At 43.1% G+C, this 25,030-nt stretch overlaps 1 protein-coding gene across 1 annotated transcript; it reads left to right on the plus strand.

The window, feature by feature from the left end:
* The first annotated feature begins 1,581 nt into the window (after nt 1-1,581).
* Nucleotides 1,582-23,425, plus strand: MYCT1 (MYC target 1). The gene is made up of 2 exons (XM_065402081.1): nt 1,582-1,756; nt 22,744-23,425. The coding sequence occupies exons 1-2, from the start codon at nt 1,582-1,584 to the stop codon at nt 23,274-23,276; spliced, it is 708 nt and encodes a 235-aa protein (XP_065258153.1). The 3' UTR covers nt 23,277-23,425.
* Nucleotides 23,426-25,030: the final 1,605 nt, after the last annotated feature.

Raw genomic sequence — 25,030 nt, forward strand, 5'->3', positions numbered from 1 at the left:
ATCAGAAGGTTGATTTTCTTTTTTGGTGGTTCGAGTTCTGTAGTTTCTGCATCGGAATGTTGCTCTTTTAAGACTTTGAAAGCATGCTCTGCTTCTCATCCCTCTCAGATTTTGGAAGGCACTTCAGATTCTTAAACCTGGCATCCAGTGGTGTAGCTATCTTTAGAAATCTCACATTGGTACCTTCTTTGCGTTTTGTTAAATCTGCAGTGAAACTGTTCTTAAAATGAACATGTGCTGGGTCATCATCCAAGGCTGCTATAACATGGCAGAATGTGGGTAAAACAGAACAGGAGACATACTATTCTCCCCTCAGGAGTTCAGTCACAAATTTAATTAATTAATGCATTATTTTTTTAACGAGCGTCATCAGCATGGAAGCATGTCCTCTGGAATGGTGGCTAAAGGCTGAAGGGGCATATGAATGTTTAGCATATCTGACACATAGCATATCTGGCCAGCTACAAAAGTGCCATGCAAATGCCTGTTCTCACTTTCTGTTGATATTGTAAATAAGAAGAGGGCAGCAGTATCTCCTGTAAATGTAAACAAACTTCTTTGTGTTAGCGATTGGCTGAACAAGAAGTAGGACTGAGTGGACTTGTAGGTGCTGAAGTTTTATTTTTGAATGAAGGTTTTTTGTACATAATTCTATATTTGTAAGTTCAACTTTCATTATAAAGAGATTGTACTTGAATTAGATGAATTGAAAAATACTATTTCCTTTGTTTATCATTTTTACAGTGCAAATATTTGTAATAAAAAATAATATACAGTTTGATTTCAATTACAACACAAAATATATATGAAAATGTAGAAAAACATCCAAAATATTTAATACATTTCAGTTGGTATTCTATTGTGTAACAGTGCGATTAAAACTGATTAATTGCGATTAATTTTTTTAATCACGATCATTTTTTGATTGTGTGAGTTAACTGTGATTAATCGCCAGCCCTACTATTTATTACTTCTTTTGCAGTGGTAGGTACAAACTCCAAGCAGGGATTAGGGCCTCACAGCACTAGGCAGAGTTCAAAACACAAAAATAGATTGTTTTCTGGAACATGGGCTCTTTCCTCCCCACATACATCCTCAGATTAACAGAGGCACTGTGAAGTATAGTAATTAAAAAAAAATATTCATATGAGTGGTCAGACTGTCAGGCCTAAGCTTTTGTGCTAGTTGAGGAATAATGGAGGGTAACAAATAAAAACATACTCTCATGAGACACTTAAAGAAAGGATATTTAATAAGACACCAATCCTGCCTTCCTGGTATATCCAAAATTCCCCACTGAAACCAATAGGTGTTTTGGAATGCTTAAAGCAGGCAGGATGAGGGGAATTGCTGTGGGGCAGAGGAAGGAACCCTCATCTCTCTCAGATGACTTTGGATGCAGTGGCAAGCTTCAGAAAAGGAGGAGATTTGGTATTGTTTTAAGTCAATTCACTCCTTAGCTGAGGAAATGACGAGAGGGAAATTGTCCCGTCTCAGGAACCATGTGGCACTCCAAGATAAGCCAAACAGTTGCTAATTTGAGTCTAAAAGCAGGAAATGTGATACTTTTTATTTCCTTCTATGCAAGCAAAACAATGTGACTGGCTGCGTGAACGCATTTCTTCTCCTGCTGAATCGCAGACATATCAAAATCTAGTGCTTCATCGTGGACATACCAGTTTCGCATTTATTATTTTGGATGTTATGGATAAAAACAGTACTCATTCGGATAGTTCATGGCCGCCAAACTTTTGGGGTAAGATTTTTTTTTTTTAACTAGAGTATTATTAGTAGGAATTAGAACACAAGTATGCCACCAATTACTTTGTAAAATGTCATGTTATCACTGGGGCAGACTTCTAGAATTATTACCACTGAAACAATTAATGGATTACTTATTTTTGTGGTGCAAATATTTTCCAAATGCTCCTTAATGAAGTGTCAGGATAGTTTCTTAATGAATACAAACAGTTGAGATCTAGCAAGTGGGTTTTTGGGCCAGCTCTCACCCATGGTTTGATCCAAAGTCCATTATTGAAGTCAATGAGAGTTTGTCAATTGATTTCAATGGTTTGTTAAGCACCTAATCTTAGTAATTTAATGAAACTGCTCACATAAGGAAAGCAAGCAGGATTTGGCCCATTTTCAGATGAAAGGGATGTAGCAAAGACTAAAGGAAGTGCAATCTTTGGAATAATCGGTTTGTCTTTCCAACCTGTGAAAGGTTTCGTATAAGCTGAGAGCCTCACAAAATCAACTCGTCTTCACTGTCTCTCAGAATCTGACCTGTTCTTTGTCCATTAACTCTAATGTGCTATCGTTAAAAACTGGGAAGGGTTCCTTAACCAAACTATATTGGGTATGAGACAGGGGTATTAGTAATACCAAAATTGAGTAGGTAGATTCAAAAAAAAAACCACCAGCAGCAACCATGGAGATCACTTCACTCCAAAAAGTCCTAAAACTTGCCCTGCTTTGCATTACATAAGTCACATATTGTATATTTGCCTATTTTATTTTTACCATCCCTTGTGATCTTTTCAGGAGACCTTGCAATATGTAAATCTACAAAATAATATACGTTAAAAACAACAGAGGCCTCCTTTATTATGAGGATGCATTGGGAGTAAAGTGGGAGATAAGCTTATGGGACACTTTTGAGGGAGTTCCTTTGTGTCACCTTGTGTGAGTAACAGGCCTTTGAGTGCCAGTCTCTGATTCCTGTATTGATACGTGCATTTCATAGGATGTGCTCTCCTTGTTTTGGGTACTGTCCTCTGGTATCTGAAGCAAAGATGACTGCCAATTTTTAAGAGGGAAACTGCATATTTTTGTAAAGTAGCTATTTCAGAACAGGAGTGAAAGAGTGCTTTCATATAGCCGATACTTTGAGAATCCTTGAGTAGGAGGCACTACCTACTGCAAACCCCAGATTTTATTCCATTCTGAGCCAGGTATCCAGAGGGCTATATTTTCTCTCTAATGGAAAAATCCATCAGAAGGACAAAAGCACAATGCATGAGACATTGTGATTCACAATCCAGAGTTTCTAACTCAACAGGTACTGTGGTTTTCCAGCCAGAGGAGTCTGTGGACAAGGTCCTTCATCTGCACTGAGGGCTGGGCATCTGCTCTACCCCTTGGGCCTAGGGCTGGCACTATGGCCCCCTTAGTAGCTGTATTGCCATTACTTTTCTGCTCACTTTTAGTGCCTCCCAGGGCTTGCCAAACCCCTAATTCTTCCATGCTCATGGCTGACTGTACAGAGTAGCACCTGCACAAGTTGCTATAATGCTGAGAGAGTCAGCATTAACTTCCACAAAAATTTTCTTGTGTTGGTGCCAAGGAATTGATATTGCACAGCACCACAATTCCCTCCACTTGGTGGCACCCACACAGTAGATCAACTTCTCAGTGAACCATCCAGTGTTCCCGTGGAAGGGCTTCCATGATTACAGAGAGAAGATAGAGATGCCTCTGGCTCAATGCTTCTCTCCCAAATAGTTTTGGGACATAGCAGTGGGATTGGCACTTCTTTCTTTCCCACCATATCATGTGGGAACGGGTGGAATAGGAAAGGAGATCAAATGGCACTGATTTTCAGGAGATGTCATCAGTTAAAATGAGGATATAGCATAGCTGCTTTCAACAAAGTCTGTCTTTAAGAATACATTTTACACTCTCTTTTTAAAGAAGCATATAGTATTGTGAGCACTAACAAATTACTTAGACCAAATCCTGCAGTAGTTTACACACAGTCTTAAATTTACTCTTGAGAGTCATCCAGTTGGTTTCAATGGGATAATAAATGTATAGACTTAAGTGTGTGTGTAATTGTTTGTTGATCAGGGACTTACTAGAGGTGGACAAAATTAAATACTGTAAAAACTGTTAGAACAATTCACCATCATTATTAATCTATTGTCCAGTAGCTGGTATCATACTCTGGAAATTATCTACAGGAATCCTGTTTTCTGGAACTCTTGAAGTTTCCACTGTTAATTTGAGACTATAGCTCTTTTAGAAGTGATTTTAAGAATTTTAAAACAATGAACAAAAGTCAAGTCTCCACTGTGAGACTTACTGTTTGTTTATATTTGAGCACACATTATTCTTTCCCAAACCAGTCCATGCCACAGTATATTATTAAAGGCCCACATGTAATGGGGTTCACTCGCCACTAGGGTGCCTCCTCCTGGCTATTCAGGGAATTAGCTCCATCCTGATCTGATGCCCCTTTCTGTCATTTGCTCTCACTGCAGCTCTTTTTGCTCTCTGGGACTCTCTCTTCATGACTTGGCCCTCCAGGCAAATCACTATCGGTGTTTCCCCTTTGAGGTATTAAAGTCCCACTAGATCAGCTAGCTTCATGCCGCTCCAGACAGTTTTCCAATCCAAGGCTAGGTCCTAGGCCTCTTTCTCAGTGGCTGCAAGGGAAACTCAGGCCAACCCCGTACTCCGGGTTCCAGTCCAGGGACCCTATGTCTAGCAACTATGGTCTGCTTGCTCCCAGGACTCCTTTCTACCTCTCTGCTCTATTTCCCCCCGTTTTCCAGCCTAAACACTCTTCTTCCAGGAAGCAAGTGTACTATTTAACTGTATAGCCCCAAACATCCTCCCTTCTCCCAGGAACTAACTACAGACTAGTTCCCCTACAGACCCCTTCTGGTCTCAGCTTGCTGGCTTTGTACAGGCCCAGCCTATACCTGCTCAGCTGAGCTTCAACTTCTGTTAGGGTTTGCCTGTCCAGCCTAATTCTTCCCCAGGTGCAGCCTCTTAGTTTAATTAGCCAGTTCCCTTCCCCCCTTCAGGTGAGGTGAGGAGTGAGCACCCCATCACACCAGCTAAGCAAAGTTGTGTAGATATATATGATAGGAGCAGCATATATGCACAGCTTGGTTTGAGTCATGTTATGTGAATTGTGTTAGTGGTCTCAGCCCACTTCCTATTAGACAGCTGTCCACATCATAAAAAAACACCTTGAGAAATGACTCCCCAAACCCAACATACAGCACAAATACATGAATAAACTGTAAACAGAATAATTTTGTGGGAATAAAAAGCATGAGGTTTTTCTATTAGGTATAGAAAAATTGATTTTAACCTCCTTTCCCAGTGTACACTTCCATGAGTTTTGTAATAGATGTCATGGCCTTGTGACTAAACTTCTGTTTAATAGGGAAACCATAGCAAACATGTGATACCTTCTCTTTCTGTCACCTAGAGGTACTTAGCAAGGTTGCTGTAGCCTCTGGCAGCTCTGCTCCTTGCCTAGCCAATTAAAGAGATCTCAAGAGGTGCTTCCTGGTTGCAAGGAGGAATTTTTTTTTCCACTTGGAAAGCAAGCATATGCCTGTCTCAGACAACTTGGCTGGACTAATCCGGCAAGGAAGAAACCTCCCCCTGTAGCCACTTACCTCTTTTTGGATCCCATCTGTTTATGGAATCATAGAATCATAGGGTTAGAAGGGACCGAAAGGGTCATGTAGTCTACCCCCTGCCAAGATGTTTTGTTGCCAATATACTCTCTCTGGGGGGAAGATGCAGTAGTACCAGTTTGTGTAAATGAGGATCAGACTGCCGTCTCATCAGAATGGTGGCTACGGGCTCATAGATCTCACTGAAATACTACTGATGGAGAGAAGTGCTGGCATGAAATGTTGTAGGATAATCTAATGTATCTGTGCATTTCTTGTGTACTCACTAAATATGGCATCTTGGGAACAGGGTCTGGGGCATCTTCCTCCAGAATTCTTTTAGAAACTCACTCTGAAAGTGAATAGTTGTGTGTCTCCCATTCCCCACTTTCTGAGTGAGTCTCCCACTCTTCCTACTGTGTCTATCACTTCTCTTTTCATTGTCACTTCCTTTTAAGCACACTTTCACTTCCCCCATGCTCCTTCTACACGCTTTGCACTCCTCCATTTTACCCTTAGCAGTACAGCATAACAGTTCCAACAACTGCTGTGACAGTCTATATCCCTATGTCCACCCTTTTTACAAGACTATGATGGATTTTGTACAAAGTATGCCTTGTGAGGTATCATTTGAAAACTCATAATATGCGGATCATTACTGTCCTAGTAAAATATGTGTGGCAACATATTATGTAAAGTTATAAGATTCTACTGTATGGCTTGACTAAGACAGGCTCCAAGTTTAGAAAAGCAGGCATAAACCAGTTCCTCAGAGACAAAAGGCAAATTGATGCCTCAGCCAGGTGTCAACAAAATCAAATGGACTATCACCTGGGTAAGCAGCCATTCTTTGGCAGGAAGAAGGGTGTGAGCAATAATTTTACATCTTGGCAATGGAACAGATGGAGGTTCCTGTGCAAACAGACTGGCTGTCGCCTGAACCCCAGCTGGAGATGATTCACAAAGAAGAGAATTGTTATAAAAAAGGGGAGCAAACTCCCCTGATTACCTCTTTCCCCTCCTCTCTACTCATGGTATCAACAATATTTGAAAGACAAAAGAAGCCTTATAGAACTTGGGGAAGGGTCCTGGCTGAAAGGATTCCAGACAGACTGCTGTAAAGAGCCTTTGCTTTTAATTCACTTTAGCTTGTTCACTTAGCTATTAATTGTATTTTACCTTTAATTTTCTTATAACCAAATTCTGACTTTTATGCATCATTACTTGTAATTTCTTAAAATCTTTCTGTAGTTAATAAACTTGTTTTATTGTTTTATCTAAGTCAGTGTGTTTGGATTGAAGTGTTTGGGAAACTCCACTTGAGTTAACAAGGTTTGTGCATATTATTTTCTATTAATGAAATGATGGACTTTATATGAACTTGTATTGTCCAGGAGGGTGCTGGGCAGTAAAAGACGCACATTTCTGGGGGAAAGTCTGGGACTGGGAATTTGCTGGTGTTGCTCTGCAGTATAATTCAAGGGTGGCAGGCTGGCTGGCTGAAGCACTCTTGCAGTATAGCTGGGGGTAATTTACCTGGTGGAGGCTGTGTATGAGCAGGCCAGGAGTGGTTGCTCTCACAGCGAAGCATTGTAAGTGGCACCCCAGGTTGGAGAATTGAGGGCACACAGCTGTCCAACAGTCCAGATTGTACCCTGGAGAATGTCACAGCTGCCTTACTATCTTGCTATAGTTACGGACATTGAGAGCCAGAACCTTGAGTCCATGTGTGGTGCACATGGGGTGGGAGGGCAATGGTGGCTTTAACACATCATTTTCTTACCTAGTCCCAGGGCTGTTCTGTGCTGGGCCAGATCCCTGGCACAACCTGAAGGGGCCATTGTTCTGGCAGCCCATGATCACTAGGGTGTATGATGGGCCAGACACAATTCCTGTGCCAGCAGATAGGAGGTGGGAGGACAAGGCACAAAAGCTCCACACCACCTGAAGTTCTGTTATGCAGGGGCACTCCCCAAGAGGCCAGCTAAGCCAGCTTTAGGGCAGCTTTGCATAGCTGGAGTGGAACAAAGCAGCTGGAACACACCCCACAATCAGGGCCTCAGCCTCCATGTGCTGCGTCACCCTTAGTAGCCTTGTTTCCTGAAACAATATTACTGGTTTTCTTTTTTAATCATTCCATGCTGTAATGGCTGGTTTTTTATACGGTGTTTTAATCAGTGGGGATGAGCCAAACCTGTCTCTGGGCAGGATGGCTTAATACCTCAATTGTAACTTTCCCTGCAATCGTTTTCTTTCTGTCACTTTTCTAGGACCCGTATTATGATGTGGAAAACCCAAAGATTAAAAGATGCCAACCCTCTGAAACATATCACCCCACTTACCACAGAGGGGCAACTTAACTCTAAGCACCTTTTTCCCCCCCTGCAATTGTGACCTCCTTCTGCAGAATCTTTGGGCTGAATTAAGACTGACCCCAGCCTAGATTTACAACTGGGATGTGGGGAAAGAGTGTAAGGAGCCTCTTCTGGCCTTGCACCTCCTGGGCAGGCATGAGACAATTGCAGTCTTTACAAACCCTTGTAGGTGGTAGCAATCCCATGGGACCAGAGTGGGGAGGAGAAGGGCTGTAGCCTTGCGGCAGAACTATCCAGCCATGCTGTATCATCCCAAAGTACAATCCCTTCCAGAGCTCTCCCTGGGGCAGTAGGGCTCTCCACCATTCCCATCATGAACTAGTAGCTAGGAGCCATGATGGAGCCTTTTGTATGCAACTGAAGATATTGTGATGGCACAAAATGCACATATGCAGTAATTCTGATGCCTGGGTAAGCAGGTTATCAATATATAGTACAGTATGTGCAATGTGGATGAATTGATGTTGCTCTCTTTGTCTTAAAATTATTTATTTTAATTGTTTTGCCATCTTTAATTGTCAACCTCACTGCGGGTTTTTTAAAATTAATTACCATATATAAAATATAGATTAACTCAGTAAAGTGTTTATGTAAATATCAAGCCAAATTTAGCAACAGAATGTGGAGGAGTAAAGAGAGCAAAGCAAAGAGTAGTACTTTTAAGCAACATGGGGGGGAAGGGAAGGGAGGGTAGAGATTTAGTGAGCTGGTAATATCCCTAAATTCTTCCCAGAACAATGTGTCAGCATCTCTCATAAACTGCCAATTGGAGCATATAAACCCCACACTGACCACACCCTCCCAACTGGCAGACCCTGCCCTTCTGGAGCTATGGATCACAAGCACGTGAGTTAGCCAGCCCCCCAGTTCTATCAAACAACAGATGGCTAAAAGTGTACTGTGTCTAGCTGCTATGTAGCTGTGCTTGGAGAAGGTGATGAGGAGACACTTCTTCCCCAGCAGTGAACCTGTGCAATAGAGGGCAGGATTTTACTCACTGATTGAATACTCTGAAATGTATTCAGATTCCTGGGTTAAGGAGCCCATTTTAGGGTGAAGTGTTAATTTTTTCATACCCAATGAGAGATTAGAAGTGCTGTCTTCTCTTGGGAACAACCAGAACTTGGTTCTGTCTGGCTGCAGCAGGTAGAGACTTTCTATGGAAAGAATTACACTGTCAGACAGTGTTTCATTAATAGCCATGGGTAGCATTTGGGGCACTGATAGCTGCGGCAATTCAGAGTGCTGTAGAACAAAGATGAAGAATGATCCCGTGGTTAGAGCCTAGCCTGAGACTTGGGAGACTTGCTCTGGCACAGTCCTCCTGTGTGACCTTGGGCAAGTGACTTAGTCTCCCTGTGCCTCAGGTCTCTTTCTGTAAAATGGGGATAGTAGCAGTGCCCTACCACACAGGGGTGTTGTGCGGATAGATACATTACAGATTCTGAGATGATCAAATACTATGGTAATTGGGGATACCTACGACAGAACACAGAACCTGATAGACAAAGAGGCAGACTGATGTGTTTTTTGTGTGATCCCCTGGAAATACACAAAAATTGTATAGTTGTTTAACAGTAAATCTATTTTAGGGACAGAAAGGAAACCTATATATCACCAAAACTGAAACACTTAAACAGCATTATGAAAGAAATGAAGGAATCCTAGAGCATGATTAGATAACTCCTTTTTTTTTTCTCCTCCTTACGAGCAATCTCAGATACAATGTGCCTCCAAGAGCTTCCTCCAATTCCACAGTGAAATGTTACACCGTGACATGAATTTGATAGTGATAAAATTTCTCCTTTGACTTATCAAAAGATTTCATTTGTATGAGTAATTCTGTTTTTCTTATTACTGGAGCATAGTGACAATGTGTTTACATGGTGCATTTGTGGCAATTGGGATGACTCCGATTGCAAACTCAGTTTCGATTGTAAGCCCTTTGGGTTAGGAAGTGTGCATACAGTGCCAGCACAATGGGGCCTCCTTTGGGCCTCTCGGCACTACTGCAATATAAATGAATAGAATAATTGTAATCAATATAAACATTGTCTAATGGAGACTGAAAGCACTGGAAAGGCTATTTTTTCTGAGGAGGGATCTAGAATGTGTGTATTCCCAGTGGTCTCAGTGTAACATTTGCTAGATGGCTTCTGGGGCAAGATGGGTCTCTCTAGATGAAATGCCAATTTCCTGCTTTCTTTATTGGAGCTGATATAATTCAATGCAAACCCATAAAGTATTTAGGCCCTGATCCTCAGGTTCAGCTGAGGAGTGCACAGTATAGCTATTCACCATTGCACTCCCCAAGTGCTGGGCTGGCTGGCTGCTGATCTGATCAGGCATAAGCTAACAGCCTGAGGGCTGCCTAATGATTCCGATAATGACCTCAAGGGGATGTTATGGCATCCCCTCATACACTGGCTACCTCTCTTACACTGGCTGAAGTGTGGCGGGTTGGTGTTTTAGCTATTATACCAGCTCTACACCACTTGAGGGTCTTCCTTTTCCCATCTACATTGACTTTAGGGTGATCTGTACTGGTGGTATCGTGAGGTCAGTCATGTCCGTCAGGATTGCACCAAAACATAGAAAGCAATCCAAATCACACAGACGGCAATACAACATTCAAAGACTTCAATCCTCAGTGCACCAAGAGAACTTCCAAACACACCTCAGTGAAAAACTGGCCATATGCACACCTGGAAATGATAACACAAGTGTTGACGACTGGGAAGCCCTAAAACAGACCATCCATGTGGTTTGCGAGGAATCCATTGGCCTTGCTACCCGCCGCCAACAGGACTGGTTTGACAACAACAACATTGATATTATAGCCCCTTTGGACCAGAAGAGAGAAGCTTTCTGCGACTGGCAAAACCAACCACTATCCAGTCAGAAGCAGAGCTCTTTCCATCAGCTCAAAGCTGAAGTTCAAAGGAGGATCTGAAAAATCAAAAACAAATGGTGGGAGGACAAAGCAAAAGAAATCCAAACATTCGCTGACAGACATGATATGCGGAGCTTTTTTTGTGAGACAAAGACCGTGTACGGACCTAGCTCACGTGGCCTCACACCTCTGAGATCCGAAGATGTAGTACCCTTCTTAAAGATAACAAATCCATCAAAGAGCACTGAAAGGAACACTACCAAAAGCTTCTAAATCAAGAATCGACTGTGACTGACGACACCATGGACTCCATCCCTCAGCACCGAATCTGGGAAACTCTTGCTAACCCACCAACACCAGAGGAGGTCTGCAAAGCAATTAAACAAATGAAGAAGAATAAAGCACCAGGTCCTGATGGCATACCAGCTGAAAGTGGAAGCACTGACTAACAAGCTTCACTTGCTGCTTCTCAAAATCTGGCGCACTGAAGAAATCCCTTCCGACTTACATAATGCTAACATGGTCACCATTTTCAAAAAGCAGGACAGGGCCAACTGTGGCAACAATTGAGGCATTGCCCTCTCTCCATCGCTGGGAAGATTCTTGCTAGAATCTGACTGAATCGCCTGCTCCCTCTTGCAGAGGAAGTACTTCCAGAGTCCCAGTGCGGCTTCAGACCATCACGAGGCGCCACGGACATGATTTTTGCAGCCAGCTAGGGTGACCAGATGTCCCAATTTTATAGGGACAGTCCTGATTTTTGGGTCTTTTTCTTATATAGGCTTCTATTACCCCCCACCTCCTGTCCCGATTTTTCACACTTGCTGTCTGGTCACCCTACAGCCAGAAGATCCAGGAAAAATGTCAAGAACAACAACAGGAGCTGTATATGGCCTTTATCGATCTGACCAAAGCCTTCGACTCTGTCAACCATGAGGCTCTGTGGAAAATCATGTCAAAGTTTGTCTGTCCAAGCAAATTTATCATCATTGTAAGACTCCTCCATGACCAGATGACTGCCTCCATCCTGTGCAGTGGCTCTACCTCTGAGTCCTTTGTCATCCGAACTGGCGTAACACAAGGTTGTGTACTGGCACCTATCCTTTTCTCCATTTTCTTAGCAGCTATGAAAACACTAACCCAAGACCATCTACCACAGGGGATTGGCATCCAATATCGGACTGATGGCAACCTCTTCAACCTTTCTCATCTCTGTGCCAGAACTAAAGTAATATCGGCAACAATAACAGAACTCCAGTACGCACATGATTGTGCTGTAGTTGCACACTCAAAGTAGGATCTTCAAACAGCCCTTAATTGCTTCAGAGAAGCTTACAAAAGCCTAGGGCTAACTCTGAACATCGGCAAAACAAAAATACTCCACGAGCAGTCCCCAGTCAATCACCAGACCCAGCAAGGAAGATCTACATTGACAAAGAAGAACTGGAAAATGTAGAATACTTTGCCTATCTTGGCAGCCATCTCTCACAGAGGGAAGACATAGATGTCGAGATTCAGTACAGAATTCACTGTGCCAGCCTTGCCTTTGGCAGACTGTCTTGCCAGGTATTCAACAATCACAACATCAGAACACATACTAAACTGTTAGTTTACAAAGCGGTGGTAATCCAAACTCTCCTCTATTGGTGTGAGACTTGGGTGATCTACAGAAAACACCTGAGAAACCTGGAACGCCAGCACCAGCACTTTCTTCAGAAGATCCTAAACATAAAGTGGGAGGATCATCGCACTAATGTCAGTGTCCTCACAAAGGCCAACATCTTGGTCAGGCTTGACAAAGCCCTGGCTGGGATGATTTAGTTGGGGATTGGTCCTGCTTTGAGCAGGGGGTTGGACTAGATGACCTCCTGAGGTCCCTTCCAACCCTGATATTCTACGATTCTATGATCTTCAGTGTTGAGGCCCCGATTATCCAGCACCAGCTGAGGTGGAGCGGGCACTGTGTGCGCATGCCTGATGTACGCTTACCACAACAACTGCTATATGCCCAACTCAGCAAAGGAGAAAGGAAACGAGGAGGTCAAAAGAAACACTTTAAAGACACCCTCAAGATAAATATCAAGAGATGTGGCATCGACACCACACACTGGGGGACAGTAGCTAGGGTGACCAGATGTCCCGATTTTATAGAGACAGTCCCGATTTTTTGGGTCCTTTTCTTATATAGGCTCCTATTACCCCCCCACCTCTGTCCTGATTTTTCACATTTGCTGTCTGGTCACCTAACAGGATAGGGATAATTGGCGAAGACTTGTCAGAGAGGGAACGTCCACTTTTGAGGAAAATCGCCTTGTTCTGGTTGCAGGAAAATGCCAGAAAAGAAAGGAAAGACAACAATCATGCACCAATCACGGCTCAACCCTGTCTTTCAACCATAGGCGCCGACTCCGTGGATGCTCTGGGGCTCAAGCACCCACAGAAAAAAAATAGTGGGTGCTCAGCGCCCAACAGTCAGAACTTGGGTGTGGAATGTGATGATTTCTGTGCTGCTAACAACTTCTGCTCTTGGGGCAGTGAGTTTGTTTATAAACAGAGACAGGGTGATTAAGATAACAAAAGGCTTGTCATTAAATTAAATTAAGGATCTTTAGATGATCCTGAAAGCATTCCCAGGCACTCCAGTTAAAAGATAGGAAACAAAGGGTAGGAATAAATGGTCCATTTTCAGAATGGAGAGAAGTAAATAAGAGGTGTCCTCTGAGGGGCTTGTACGGGTCTGGGCCCAGTGCTTTTCAACATATTCATAAACAGGGTAAACAGTGAGGTGCCAAAGTTTGCAGATGATACAAAACTACTCAAGATAGTTAAGTCCAAAACAGGCTGTAAAGAGTTACAAAGGGATCTCACAAAACTGGGTGACTTGGCAACAAAATGGCAGAAATTCAATGTTAAATGCAAAATAATACACATGGCAAAATATAATCCCAACTATACATACAAAGCGATGGTGCCTAAATTATCTGTTACCCATCAATAAAGAGATCCTGGAGTCATTTGCAGTACTCTGGAAGCACTATGTTTCCAGAGTACTGCAAATTCATAAGAATCCTTCTCACTGTGCCTGTATCATCTTGAACTGTGGAATGCTCATTGTCCTGCTTCAGAAGACTTAAAAATTATCTCCAGTCATCAATGGGATAGACACAACTGAATAATGTAGCGGTCCTTAATGTGCATCAAAATAATACCAGGGAACCTAGATGTAAATAAGATTGCTGACAGTGTCATCCAGAAAGCTACAGTGAGACATAATGTCTTTAACTGGGATGTTAGTGAAGACAGCTTGTAGGTGATTGCAATGATCTTAATATACTGTAATTCATGATAATGTAATTTTGTAGTTCATAACAATTAAATTATTAAAGTAGTAAAGATACCAATGATAAACACATTCAATAACTAGAATATGAAAGAAGAGTATAAATATGCTGAAAATAGTCTTCTCCCAAAACTGGCAGAGTGCCCCCCCACCCACCCAAACACACACCTCTTCCAAAGCAACCACTGGCAAAAACAAAGGTAAGCAACTATGCTTCTAACACCACCCACAATGTCTGCCAACGAGCCTCTTCAGTCACCAAAGGACCCATGAAAAATAAAACCTGTGAAGGAGATCATCCTCGACCTCGAGGGATCGCCGCCACCGCCGACTGGTGGTATGACATAGAGTGGCTACAGGACAGGCTGGGCCAGGGGCCTTAGCTTTAAATCAGAGGGGATTAGGGCAATGACCATATTATAATGGAGTACAAGTGACACGAGGTATAGCACTGTTATAATTGCCCCACATTAAACTATTTGAGACACTGCTTTCATTTCAAACATTTGTTCTTGTTTAGGCTGACACTACTAGATGTAAATAAAAGGCAGTTGGAGAACGGAAATAGTACTCAGTCAGAGCTTGATCTGTGAAGGGATTTAGGTGCCTAACTGCCAGATTACTGCCCACATCCAAAATTTAGACCCTCAAAAACCCTACTCAGCTGCTGCCTAACCCTGTAGGTTCGTAAATTCCCTAGTAACCTACGTTTCTTCTTATAAAGTCCCATAGATGCCTACATTTCTGCCAGTGGGATGCACAAAGCCAACTAAGTTCTGTCACTACTGAGCGCTTAAGCCCTGGTGAGATCCTCAAACTAGGCATTCCCTTGCCAATCTCACCTATGGGGTCTAATCCAGTAGGCATGCTCAGAGGCTGCCTAAAAGCAGGCTTATCAGATTGGGCTTTACACAAAATACAGCTGCCAGTGAACATGCTTCTTCCTCTTTATAACCCAGGATGTAGGAGATGTGAGTTCAAGTCCCAACTTTGTGTGATTCAGTACAGGGACTTGAACATACATTTCCCAGTTCCCAGGTGAGTGCCCTACCTATTGGGATATTGGGCATTCAGGGGTGAGCCTTTTGTTGAAGCTGTTTCACTTTGTAGGAAATATTTAACTGTTCTTTGGAGCAGGGACTGGAATGACTCTATAGTCCTAACCACTGGGCTATAGTCAGGGATGAAAGTAACTTAAAGGACTTACCAGTACACTGGACTCTTGAGCAGGGGGGGGTGGGGCCTTAACCGGAAGGGGCGTGGACTCAACCAGAAGGGGTGGGGCCTTTAGAGCCCCAGGCCCTTTAAATCACCGCTGGAGCTACCAGCTGCAGAGGCCGCTGGGAGCCCCGGCACTCGGGGGCCATTTAAAGGACCCAGGGCTCCACCTGCCGCTAACATAGAGGAGCCCCAGGCCTTTTAAATCACCACCTGAGCCCTGCTGCCAGAGCCCTGGGGGTCCCGGCCACCTCCACTACCCGGGGGCTCTGGCGGCAATTTAAAGGGCCCAGGGCTCCAGTCGCTGCTCCAAATCAGGCAGAGTGGGGACTTGAACCTAGGTCATGCACATCAGAGGTGAGGGCCCTGACCAGCAAGCTATAGGTGGGGCAACAGCATCTCACCTCCTCCTAACTTTTTTGCAAGAAAGGACTGACTTGGCTTAGGTACTTAGCTCCAGGCATGGGTTCACAGCTGTGAATTCCAAGTGAAGATAGGTGCCTCCCTCTGGCCTCGACTTCCTGTCCCCTTGGCATTTCCAACTGTCTAGATTAGCTGCCTCCCCACTTATCACAGTAGCTTTTGTGAATTCCTTGCTTAGCCACCTAACTGTTCCCATGCATTATATATAGGGAGCCTGGATGCTAACTCAGGGCTGAGGGTTCCTCTGGTGGCAAGGGGCCTACAGTTAGACATTGCAGTGCTGAACCTTAGTCTCCTTTGGTCATCTACTCCTACGATAGTCGTGATGATGGCAGCTATATGTAGTGCCATTCCTTTGGCAAACCAACAGCCATGATTCTCATCGCTCTGTAATTCCTGAGGGGTCCCCCCCCCCCACAAATCTATTAGAAATATTCATGTACCTGAAGAAGAAAAGACAGGATTTATTTGTATGATGTATTTAAAAAGGGAGCCATTGTTCATCTTCCCAGCCACTTTTCCAGCATGTCAAGTCTCTGTACTCACCAGTAATATTTGAGAATGAGGGATTTGTAAGCAGTTTGTCAGTCAGATTTCTTATGTCTTTGGCAGCATTGCTGCAGGATGTCTCTCCGGCTGCTGCTTTTGTTGTCTTTCTATGTTACTAAGGAGCACCTGAAGCAACTTGATATTCACCCATGCACTGTGCTTGCCAATTTTGCAACCCACCCAACAACTGCAGGAAGCTGAAACTTCCTCCCAATTTGATCATGAGTATGAGTAGAGGTCATAATTTGAAAGGAGGCACCATTTCCTTGGGAGGGACAGTGGTGTGTCAGCTCTGTTATTGTGTTTTGTTTTCTAGCTAGCCCCTTCATTACTGTATGTCAAATATAGACTATTATCATTTATATAAACTTCAGTAAATATAAAACTAAAACACTAATGCACCCTCTTCCAATGAGTCTTATTTAGACCAGTTTTAGACTGGTGTAACTGCACTGATGTCACTATCAGGGGACTGCTGAGGATGGAGATTTGGCAGAGAAGACACCAAATGTATCCTTGGTATAATTCAGATGAAGTCATTGATGAATTTTGGGATCCACACAGGCAAGCAGATAAAACAAATCACAAGCTACATAGGTGCAGACCCACCGGAGAGAGAAACTGTGTGCATTGTACTGGGAATTTAGTTTTCCTTTGCCATTCTTCTGCTAAACCTGAAGTAAACATTACAGTGGCTGTAGCCTGTAATGGTGAGGGGGCATGATCTTATGCTTGTGTGCTGTCCCTGCAGGCTATGTATGTTGCCTTCTGCTAACTACTACCTTCCTGATCCTTTTGCTCATACAATCACTGCTTTCTCAGGGCTCAACCATTCCACTGGAGGAACACAGACCAAGCGTAGTGGTAAGGGGGAGCATTGGCCTGCTAAACCCAGGGTTGTGAGTTCAATCCTTGAGGGGGCCACTTAGGGATCTGGGGCAAAATCAAAATTGGTCCTGCTAGTGAAGGCAGGGGGCTGGACTTGATGACCTTTCCTTCCAGTTCTAGGAGATGGGATATCTTTATTTATTTTATTTTATTTTATTTTATTCTCAAAATGGCATTCACAAAAAAAGAAGATGCAATTTTTAATTTCCCTGATACACTAAATTTAACATTAGTGGATATTATGGTGATGAGAATGTTATAAGAATCTATATAGATTAGACTAGGGTTCCCTCCATGTTACCAGCCTGAAGTCAGTATTCAACAAAATGCACTAACTGCTAAAAAAATGAGACAATCTCCAAGTGAAAACAAGAAATACAGAGAGGGGAAAGAATGGGGGGAAATGGGACAATCTGAACAAGTAATGGAGAATATAAGTTGATTCATTAAGGAAACACATGGGATATTTTTGAACTGATGATGCAGAAGTTAAATCCATCAGCAGAATTCTCTCCACTGACCTTGGCAGCATTTCAGTGGTCACAGATTTCTACTTAATGAGGGACTGTTTTTGAGAAATTTTTCTAATGCTTTAGGTTCCAGCAGGATGTCCTTCAGCATCAGGCAGCCAACAAAAATATTATAGAATTGCATGTGTTAATATTGAGGACCTTTTAAAAGTATCACATACTCTCAAGTCCTTACATCAAGCTGAAGAGCTGCATCTTTGATCCAATACTGTACATTTTCTTTATTGTACTGTGCTGCTAACTACCATGTATCCCATTAAAGAAATCCCTCTTCATTTGTGGAGTCTCCATTTTAACCACAATGTTAAATATCAAAATTGTAAACGATTTTACTGTCAGGTTTTATAGGATATTCTTATTAGCTAAGTAATTACTACAATAAAAGGTTATGCAATATTGCACTGTGGAATTATGTTCACTGTATTAGTACATTCAATTGGTTTAAGTTCTTTAAAAGTGCATGCTACTCCAACTCTGTTTGTACGAGATAGACAGTAATGCTGTGCTAGAGGCTCGTGCGCTGCACGTGTGAGCAGATGAAAACCATATGTTGCTATTTCAGTAGCGTTTAGGAAAATAGGCTGAAGCTCTGAAGTAACAGTTTCTACAACTGCCTTCACACAGGATTCTTTAGAAGAGCCAGTTACTGCTTTGCTTAGTTCTTTACATGACTGTGCCGATGTCAGGAAATTAAACACGTTGATGTCTTGATCTTAGATGTTTCCTTTTGGTCATTAGAATTACTCTGTCTTTATTACCCCTTTCAATGCTGGGTCACTAGGGAAATCAAGTGAGCTTGACTTGGTTTTTATGATTTTCATATGGCATCTTAAACTTTTCTTTTCAGCTTTTTATCAAGGACAAAGGCTGGTAATGTAGACATAAAGCAAGTTTACTGCTCCAACCCTAAGATAGATAGAGTTTAATGCAAACATTCACAAATCCCTTGTAAACAGTACTTCACAAAGTTTGTTTGAACATTCCCCTTCACGTGAGTGTTCCAAACTCTGAGCAGGATACTAACCCAAGAGTCTACACCAGAGAGGTCAGAATCCTCCTGAGTTTCTGGTAGTTACCAAATAGAGCATTGGTCATGGTGCTCTCCATCTCCTGAATGTTTGCTGTGTGTACTTCTAGCACAACAACATCTAAACTTTTATCTTTTGCTCTATTTTCATCAGTGTAGATTGCCAGCAGAGGGCAATCTTGTTACTAGGTAGGTGGCTTGGTTATGAAATTTAAACCTCTGTACTTTCTGTTCATGAGCATTGTTCTCCTGATGGCAAACATAATAACAACACCTCAGGGACTCATGATTTTCCTATTATCGACTCAGTTTGGCTAATGATTTATTTCCAGAAGCTTCTAGAAACCCTTCAGGTAGAAGAGTGTTAGATAGCTGCCTACTTAACCCACCACCATCAGGCCTGCTGTTTTCCCAATGTCCCAATTACCTGAATCAGTCTGTGCTGCAGACAATCACTTCTGTTCTTTTCACCATCACCACACTGTGACCTTTCCCAACATTTGCCATGACAAAGATCATAGCTGGTTCATTCTGCCAACCCACTGATTCACCCAGCCTACTGAATCAGGAATTTGTTACAAACAATCAGAGGGTTGTTTGGACGTGGCAATTAGTGATAAAGATCAGGGAATAGAATAATTCTAAACACTTGTCAGTTGTAGGGATGTTGTTTTGGCAAACTACACACAACAATAATGCTGTATGCCACATGGGTTGGCTTATTGATCTGAGCCTCAAGTACCTTGCTGGGCTTTTTAGAAGCAATGTCCAAACCCTAGCAGGTTCAACTCCTTATCTCATAAGTGCTAGGAAAATGTATTTAGCTTGTTTGCTTGTGATCTTGCATGAATCAGATTGCAGAATGAACTACGGCTGACAACTTGAGAAGAGATTGCTTTATTGTAGCAGAATAATCACAACACTCACAGTTTCTCTATTCCAGTTATTTAAGAGTTTGCTGATTGGATGCAGGTGCAATTCATCTTTTGTCCACTAGTCCATGTTCTACATTACATTTCAATCACCTGCTCAAATATGGCTTTCCATATCACAGATTATTTCATTTAGCATTAAGGCAAAATTGTGATGAAGAAGACCATTTGGCCGGCTTGCAGTCTGGAAGTCTGCATGCCTGAGATGGAAAATACCTGATCGACCATTGTTTCCAGCTTCAAAACACTGTATTTTGTGGATTGGGCAGTAGGGAAAAAATGAGTCTCCAAATAGCATGCATGCTTTGGGTTGAATCAAGTTTTGTCTCATCAGCATGTGCTGATCTACTGTCCCAGCACAAGGGAGGAAATGGAACATGAGAGGGAGAGCAGTTAAAAAGGGAAGGGACAAAAATAATCCTTCTTCATTGTACAACAGACACTTTCTGATATATCCTCCTTCAACCCAACCAAAGTCAAGCAGCTTGAATATGACATGTTCTGTGCATGAATCTGCTAGAATCCTCAGACAGTAGAATTTGCTTGTCCGATACATAGCACTTCATTTATTTGTTTTATGTTCTATTCAGCTGCTGTGAGATTTCAGTGGGGGAGGGAATCACTCCCAATTATTGTGGAGAAATAGAGGCTTGCCCTAGCATGAATAAATCCTTCTCTACAGGAGGCTGTGCACTTGAATTCAGAGCAAGGACTCTCCTGCCTGACGCTAAGTTAATATTCCCAAACAAAAACCTTTGTTAAATTTCAGATAAGGTTACTAAATTATTCTCCTCTTTAACAAAACAGTAATAAAAGAATGTCGTGGCCCAAAATCTTAGAGTAGATTGCAGTATCTGGGACTGATCCAAACGCCACTGAAATCAGTAGGGATCTTTCAACTGACTTCAATGGTCTTTAATTAGGTGCTTTAGTCATAGTCCACAGTAAGGAGTTGTCTCATCCCAGGGGGAGTTCTGGATGTTTCACGTGCCAGGTAATAATGTGAGTGGACTCCAAGTTTGAAAAGTTAATCTGGCTCTTTATTCATAGGTGCTGGAACATAGGGTGTGTGTGGTTGGGGGTTGGGGGGAGGGGGCTGGCTGGCTTGAAGAGGTTTCCATTATATACAGGGTTAAGTCAGTTATTTTTGTCAAGGTCCAGATTTCTTGATCAAGGTATAGTTAAGGTCCAGACTCCAGAGAAAATAATAAAATTATAATAATGCTAATAAATACATACAAATATTTTGGGGTCCATTCAAAAACATCTGGCGGACCAGATTTGGCCCACAATCTGCCTATTGACTACCCTGGATTTACAGTTTGGTTCAATGGCTCTCAGCACGCTCACTATACAAAGTGTTCTAGCACCCCGTCTTTATTAAAGCTACTGTTTACAAAGGTGCTGCAACTTCAGCTAGTATTTGCAGCATGTGCACACTGACTGATTAATTTGCTCCTTTCCAAACTCTTTCCTCCTGCAGCCCATTCTCCAACTTCCAAGTTCCCTGCAGGTTGCTACACTGAGAAGCATCTTGCACACCTGCTACTACATCTTTTTGTAGGGCACTACTTATTCCCCCATTTAGAGGGTCAGTTCAACTTGCTAGTGGAGTGGGGTTAGTCATGGGCGCAGCTCTACTGTGCCACTCTTGGCAGAGCAGTGTTCTACCTGGGAGTATAGGGAAGGAGCAAATCCCACAGTCCTCTGAGCCCAGGGAATGGAATTCTGCCTTGGACCTTGAATGAGACGTAAAGCAGAGGGTGGGGGTTGAGAGGCGGCTCCCTAGGGATAATCTCTAGCCCTTAATTGGAGAAAAGTTTGGAAATTCACTGTCAAGGCTACCCATGTATGCACATAGAAAGGTTAGATAAAAACATATTTTTGAAAGGTTGCACTGTAAAGCTATTTTATTTCTTAAAATCTAGAGCCTTATCAACACAAGAACCAAAAACACAGAGAGACAAAACAGGCTGTTCCCTAAACAGAGAAGCACAACTCACCCCATCTTAATGTAAGCTGTCTGTCTGTTGCAATCTGACTGCTACTAGGCCCATATTGCGCACAGAGCCCCCTACCATGCACGGAGAACCAGGAAAACCCACTGAGCATTTAAAAAGTGACAAAGAGTCCTGTGGCGCCTTATAGACTAACAGACGTATTGGAGCATAAGCTTTCGTGGGTGAATACCCACTTCGTCAGACACATGTGGTGGAAATTTCCAGAGGCAGGTATAAATATGCAGGCAAGAATCAGTCTAGAGATAACAAGGTTAGTTCAATCAGGGAGGATGAGGCCCTCTTCTAGCAGTTGAGGTGTGAACACCAAGGGAGGAGAAACTGCTTTTGTAGTTGGCTAGCCATTCACAGTCTTTGTTTAATCCTGAGCTGATGGTGTCAAATTTGCAAATGAACTGAAGTTCAGCAGTTTCTCTTTGAAGTCTGGTCCTGAAGTTTTTTTGCTGCAGGATGGCTACCTTTAAATCTGCTATTGTGTGTCCAGGGAGGTTGAAGTGTTCTCCGACAGGTTTTTGTATATTGCCATTCCTAATATCTAATAAAAAAAACTGATCACGTGGGGAAGAAAATTATCTTAGCTAGAGTCCTTTTCCAGAGCCTCTCAATGCTGATTATTAGAGTGCAGGCAAGTGTAAGAGGGCTAGAAATTTACGCTTTGTGCAATGACAGCTTGACATATGTATGTCCCCAAAACTGGGGGTCAGGAGGAGGAAAACGTCCATTAGCTTTTTGTGTTTCAGTGGCCACCTCTGACCAAAGTCATCTCAGTGCTTTTCCGGTAGAGCTGTACATCTGGTCTGCATCTGATTGTAATAGGTACTAACAGCCTCCTGCAAGGTCATGAGTACCTTCCACTTCCAGTCTTCTCTCGCTCTCATTGGTATCAAACAGGAATTACTGATTGGAGTCATACTGTTAAATGCTAGTGTAAGTGAGATCAGCATCCAACCCTGTATTTCTGTTGCAGCGTAATTACAAGTTGCATGTGCCCTCTATAATGTCACTAAATGAATATCTTTAATCCTTATTGTTTGGGCACATTTTAAGAAGCCTGCCATATCAAATTCATTTTCTAGACTGAATAGTCTGTATGGTAAATAAAGCAACCTTGCTGTTTATTTTCTGTGTTTTAGGTCAGATGATAATAGCCTTCTCAGTGTCCATGGTGATTGGATTGGTGATTGGAGGGATAATCTGGGCTTTGTTTACTTGCCTGTCCCGTCGCAGAGCCAGTGCGCACATTTCACAGTGGAGCTCGTCAATCTCTAGCCGCCGTTCCAGACCTTCTTCTCAGGGCCATGCTGCCAACAGGACTGGATTCTACCGTAACAACAGCTGTGAACGCCGTAGCAATCTCAGCCTGGCCAGCCTCACCTTCCAGCGGCAAGCCTCCCTGGAGCAAGCCAACTCCTTCCCAAGAAAGTCAAGCTTCCGAGCCTCCACTTTCCACCCCTTTTTGCAATGCCCTCCGCTCCCTGTGGAAACTAACAGTCAGCTGATTACTCTGGCTCCCACCAGCACCACCACTACCCTTGTGGGGAACACCACCAATAGCTTAACTCGTCCTGAATTCCACTGGTCCAACAACAGCCTCCGCATCTGTCATTCAACACAAACACCTCCTCCTGCCTATGAGACCATCATTAAAGCTTTTCCAGACTCTTGAACTGGAGTCTTCCTTTATTTCTTTAAATGGAGGACTCTCTGTCGTCTGAAGCAGATTTTCTGTATGCTCTGAAGGCCTCTGGGAAGCTCCCTGGTGCCGCGGCATGCCGCAGGCAAACAGAAGGGACATGCGCAGATGACGCTGATTTGCTAGGGCAAGGTGTGGTATCCTGCAGCCACAAGGATCTTGCACCCCCCAACTTAACTGGTCTGCAGTGTAATTCTGTATTTATATTATACCTTTAATTTGTAATCATTGTAAGGCTTTTAGTTTAGAAGAAAGAAACTTCTGCAGTCTACAAAACTGGCAACTTAAATTAAGAAACAAGCCACATTAGGAACCATTTGTTGATAATCGCTTATTAATTTCCTGCAAAGTTCACTCATTCATTGTGTTTGTTAGAAATCCTGGTTTTGTACATTTGTCTGTGAGTCCTACATTTTCATTAGATACTTTCCTTCATCTCTTACATCCTGGGCTGCTTCTATCCCTCCTGAACCACAGGGTTCCCTATAGCTCAGGAATCCCTTGGCAGAAGTAGAGTTTAAAGTGATTTTAGTATCACAGTCTTGTGGCAGGTACTATGACCCCTGTTTTGACATTTGTAGGGGGCTCCAAATGACCACTGGCCAGTCCTGTTTACAACAAATTCCCACAAATATGGCAAAAAAGATGGAGTATCCCAAAATATGTGCAATGGGAGAAATTTCTAACCAACTGAAAAAAGAATAACTCTATAAAAGGACTTCATCCTGCAACCTAACAGGGATCACATTTTATTACCCTATAAGGTTACAAGGATACTGGTCTTGGTCCCCAAGATAAACAACATGAATGGCAACTGTTTTTTATTCGCGCTTCCTGTTTCTCTATGGGAATACTCATTTCCTTTCTTTAAATTGTTTCTCTATTTGTATCAGTGGTTCATCCTTCCTGGTGTGTAATACAGTGAAATCCTGCTTTTTGCTAAAAGAAAATTTCTTAGACGTCTAGGGTGAAATCCTGGCCCGACCAAATTCAATGTCACAACTCCCATTGACTCCAGGATTTCAACCCTTCAGCCTATAATTATGAAACCGCTTTAGAGTATGAAGATGCTTAGGACAGATTCATGCCCATTTTTGACTATCAGACCTGTAGAGCTATAATAACATACTGGCCCACTGGCTCAGAGGTGACCGATTGCACTCACATGTGAGAAGTCCAGGCTTGGAAGCAACGGAGATAGCACAGACATATGGAGTCTGATCCAACTCCCATTGACTGCAATGGGAGCTGGATCATTTCTAAGGTGGAGCATTTGAACACAGAGAAGGGCATTTCAGTTTAGAAAGTACCACCTGCTGTGCAGGGCCGGATTAACGCTCCTGTGGGCTATTAGATTTTGTGGGGCCCCTGTATAGAAGTCTTTTTCCTGGGAAGGAGTTTGGTGAAGGAGGGGGCTTGGGCAGCGGATTGCGGTGCCAGAGGAGGTGTGGGGTCTGAGAGGGAGTTTGGGTGCAGGAGGGGGATTCTGATCTGGGGCAGGGGGATGGGGTGGAGAAGGGGATGTGAAGTACAGGCTCCAGCTGGAAGGCGCTTGCCACAGGCAGCTCCCGGCCGGCGGTGCAGCAGGGCTCAGGCTGCCTGCCATAGCCCCACGCCACTCCCGGAAGGGGCTGGCTGCTAGCACGTCTCTGCGCGCCCCTTGGGGGGAAGGGGCAGCGGGTCTCCGTACACTGCCTGTGCCCACAAGCGCCGCCCCGTAGCTCCCA

The sequence above is a fragment of the Emys orbicularis genome, chromosome 3, assembly GCF_028017835.1.
Source record: "Emys orbicularis isolate rEmyOrb1 chromosome 3, rEmyOrb1.hap1, whole genome shotgun sequence".
Classification (NCBI taxonomy): Eukaryota; Metazoa; Chordata; order Testudines; family Emydidae; genus Emys; species Emys orbicularis.

What these genes read in the sequence shown, in the direction of transcription:
- MYCT1 (XM_065402081.1), top strand. Translation starts at nt 1,582, where the DNA reads ATGCAAGCAAAACAATGTGACTGGCTGCGTGAACGCATTTCTTCTCCT. An exon ending in ATGGCCGCCAAACTTTTGGG is followed by an intron (nt 1,757 to 22,743) that starts GTAAGATTTTTT and finishes TCTGTGTTTTAG; the next exon opens with GTCAGATGATAATAGCCTTC.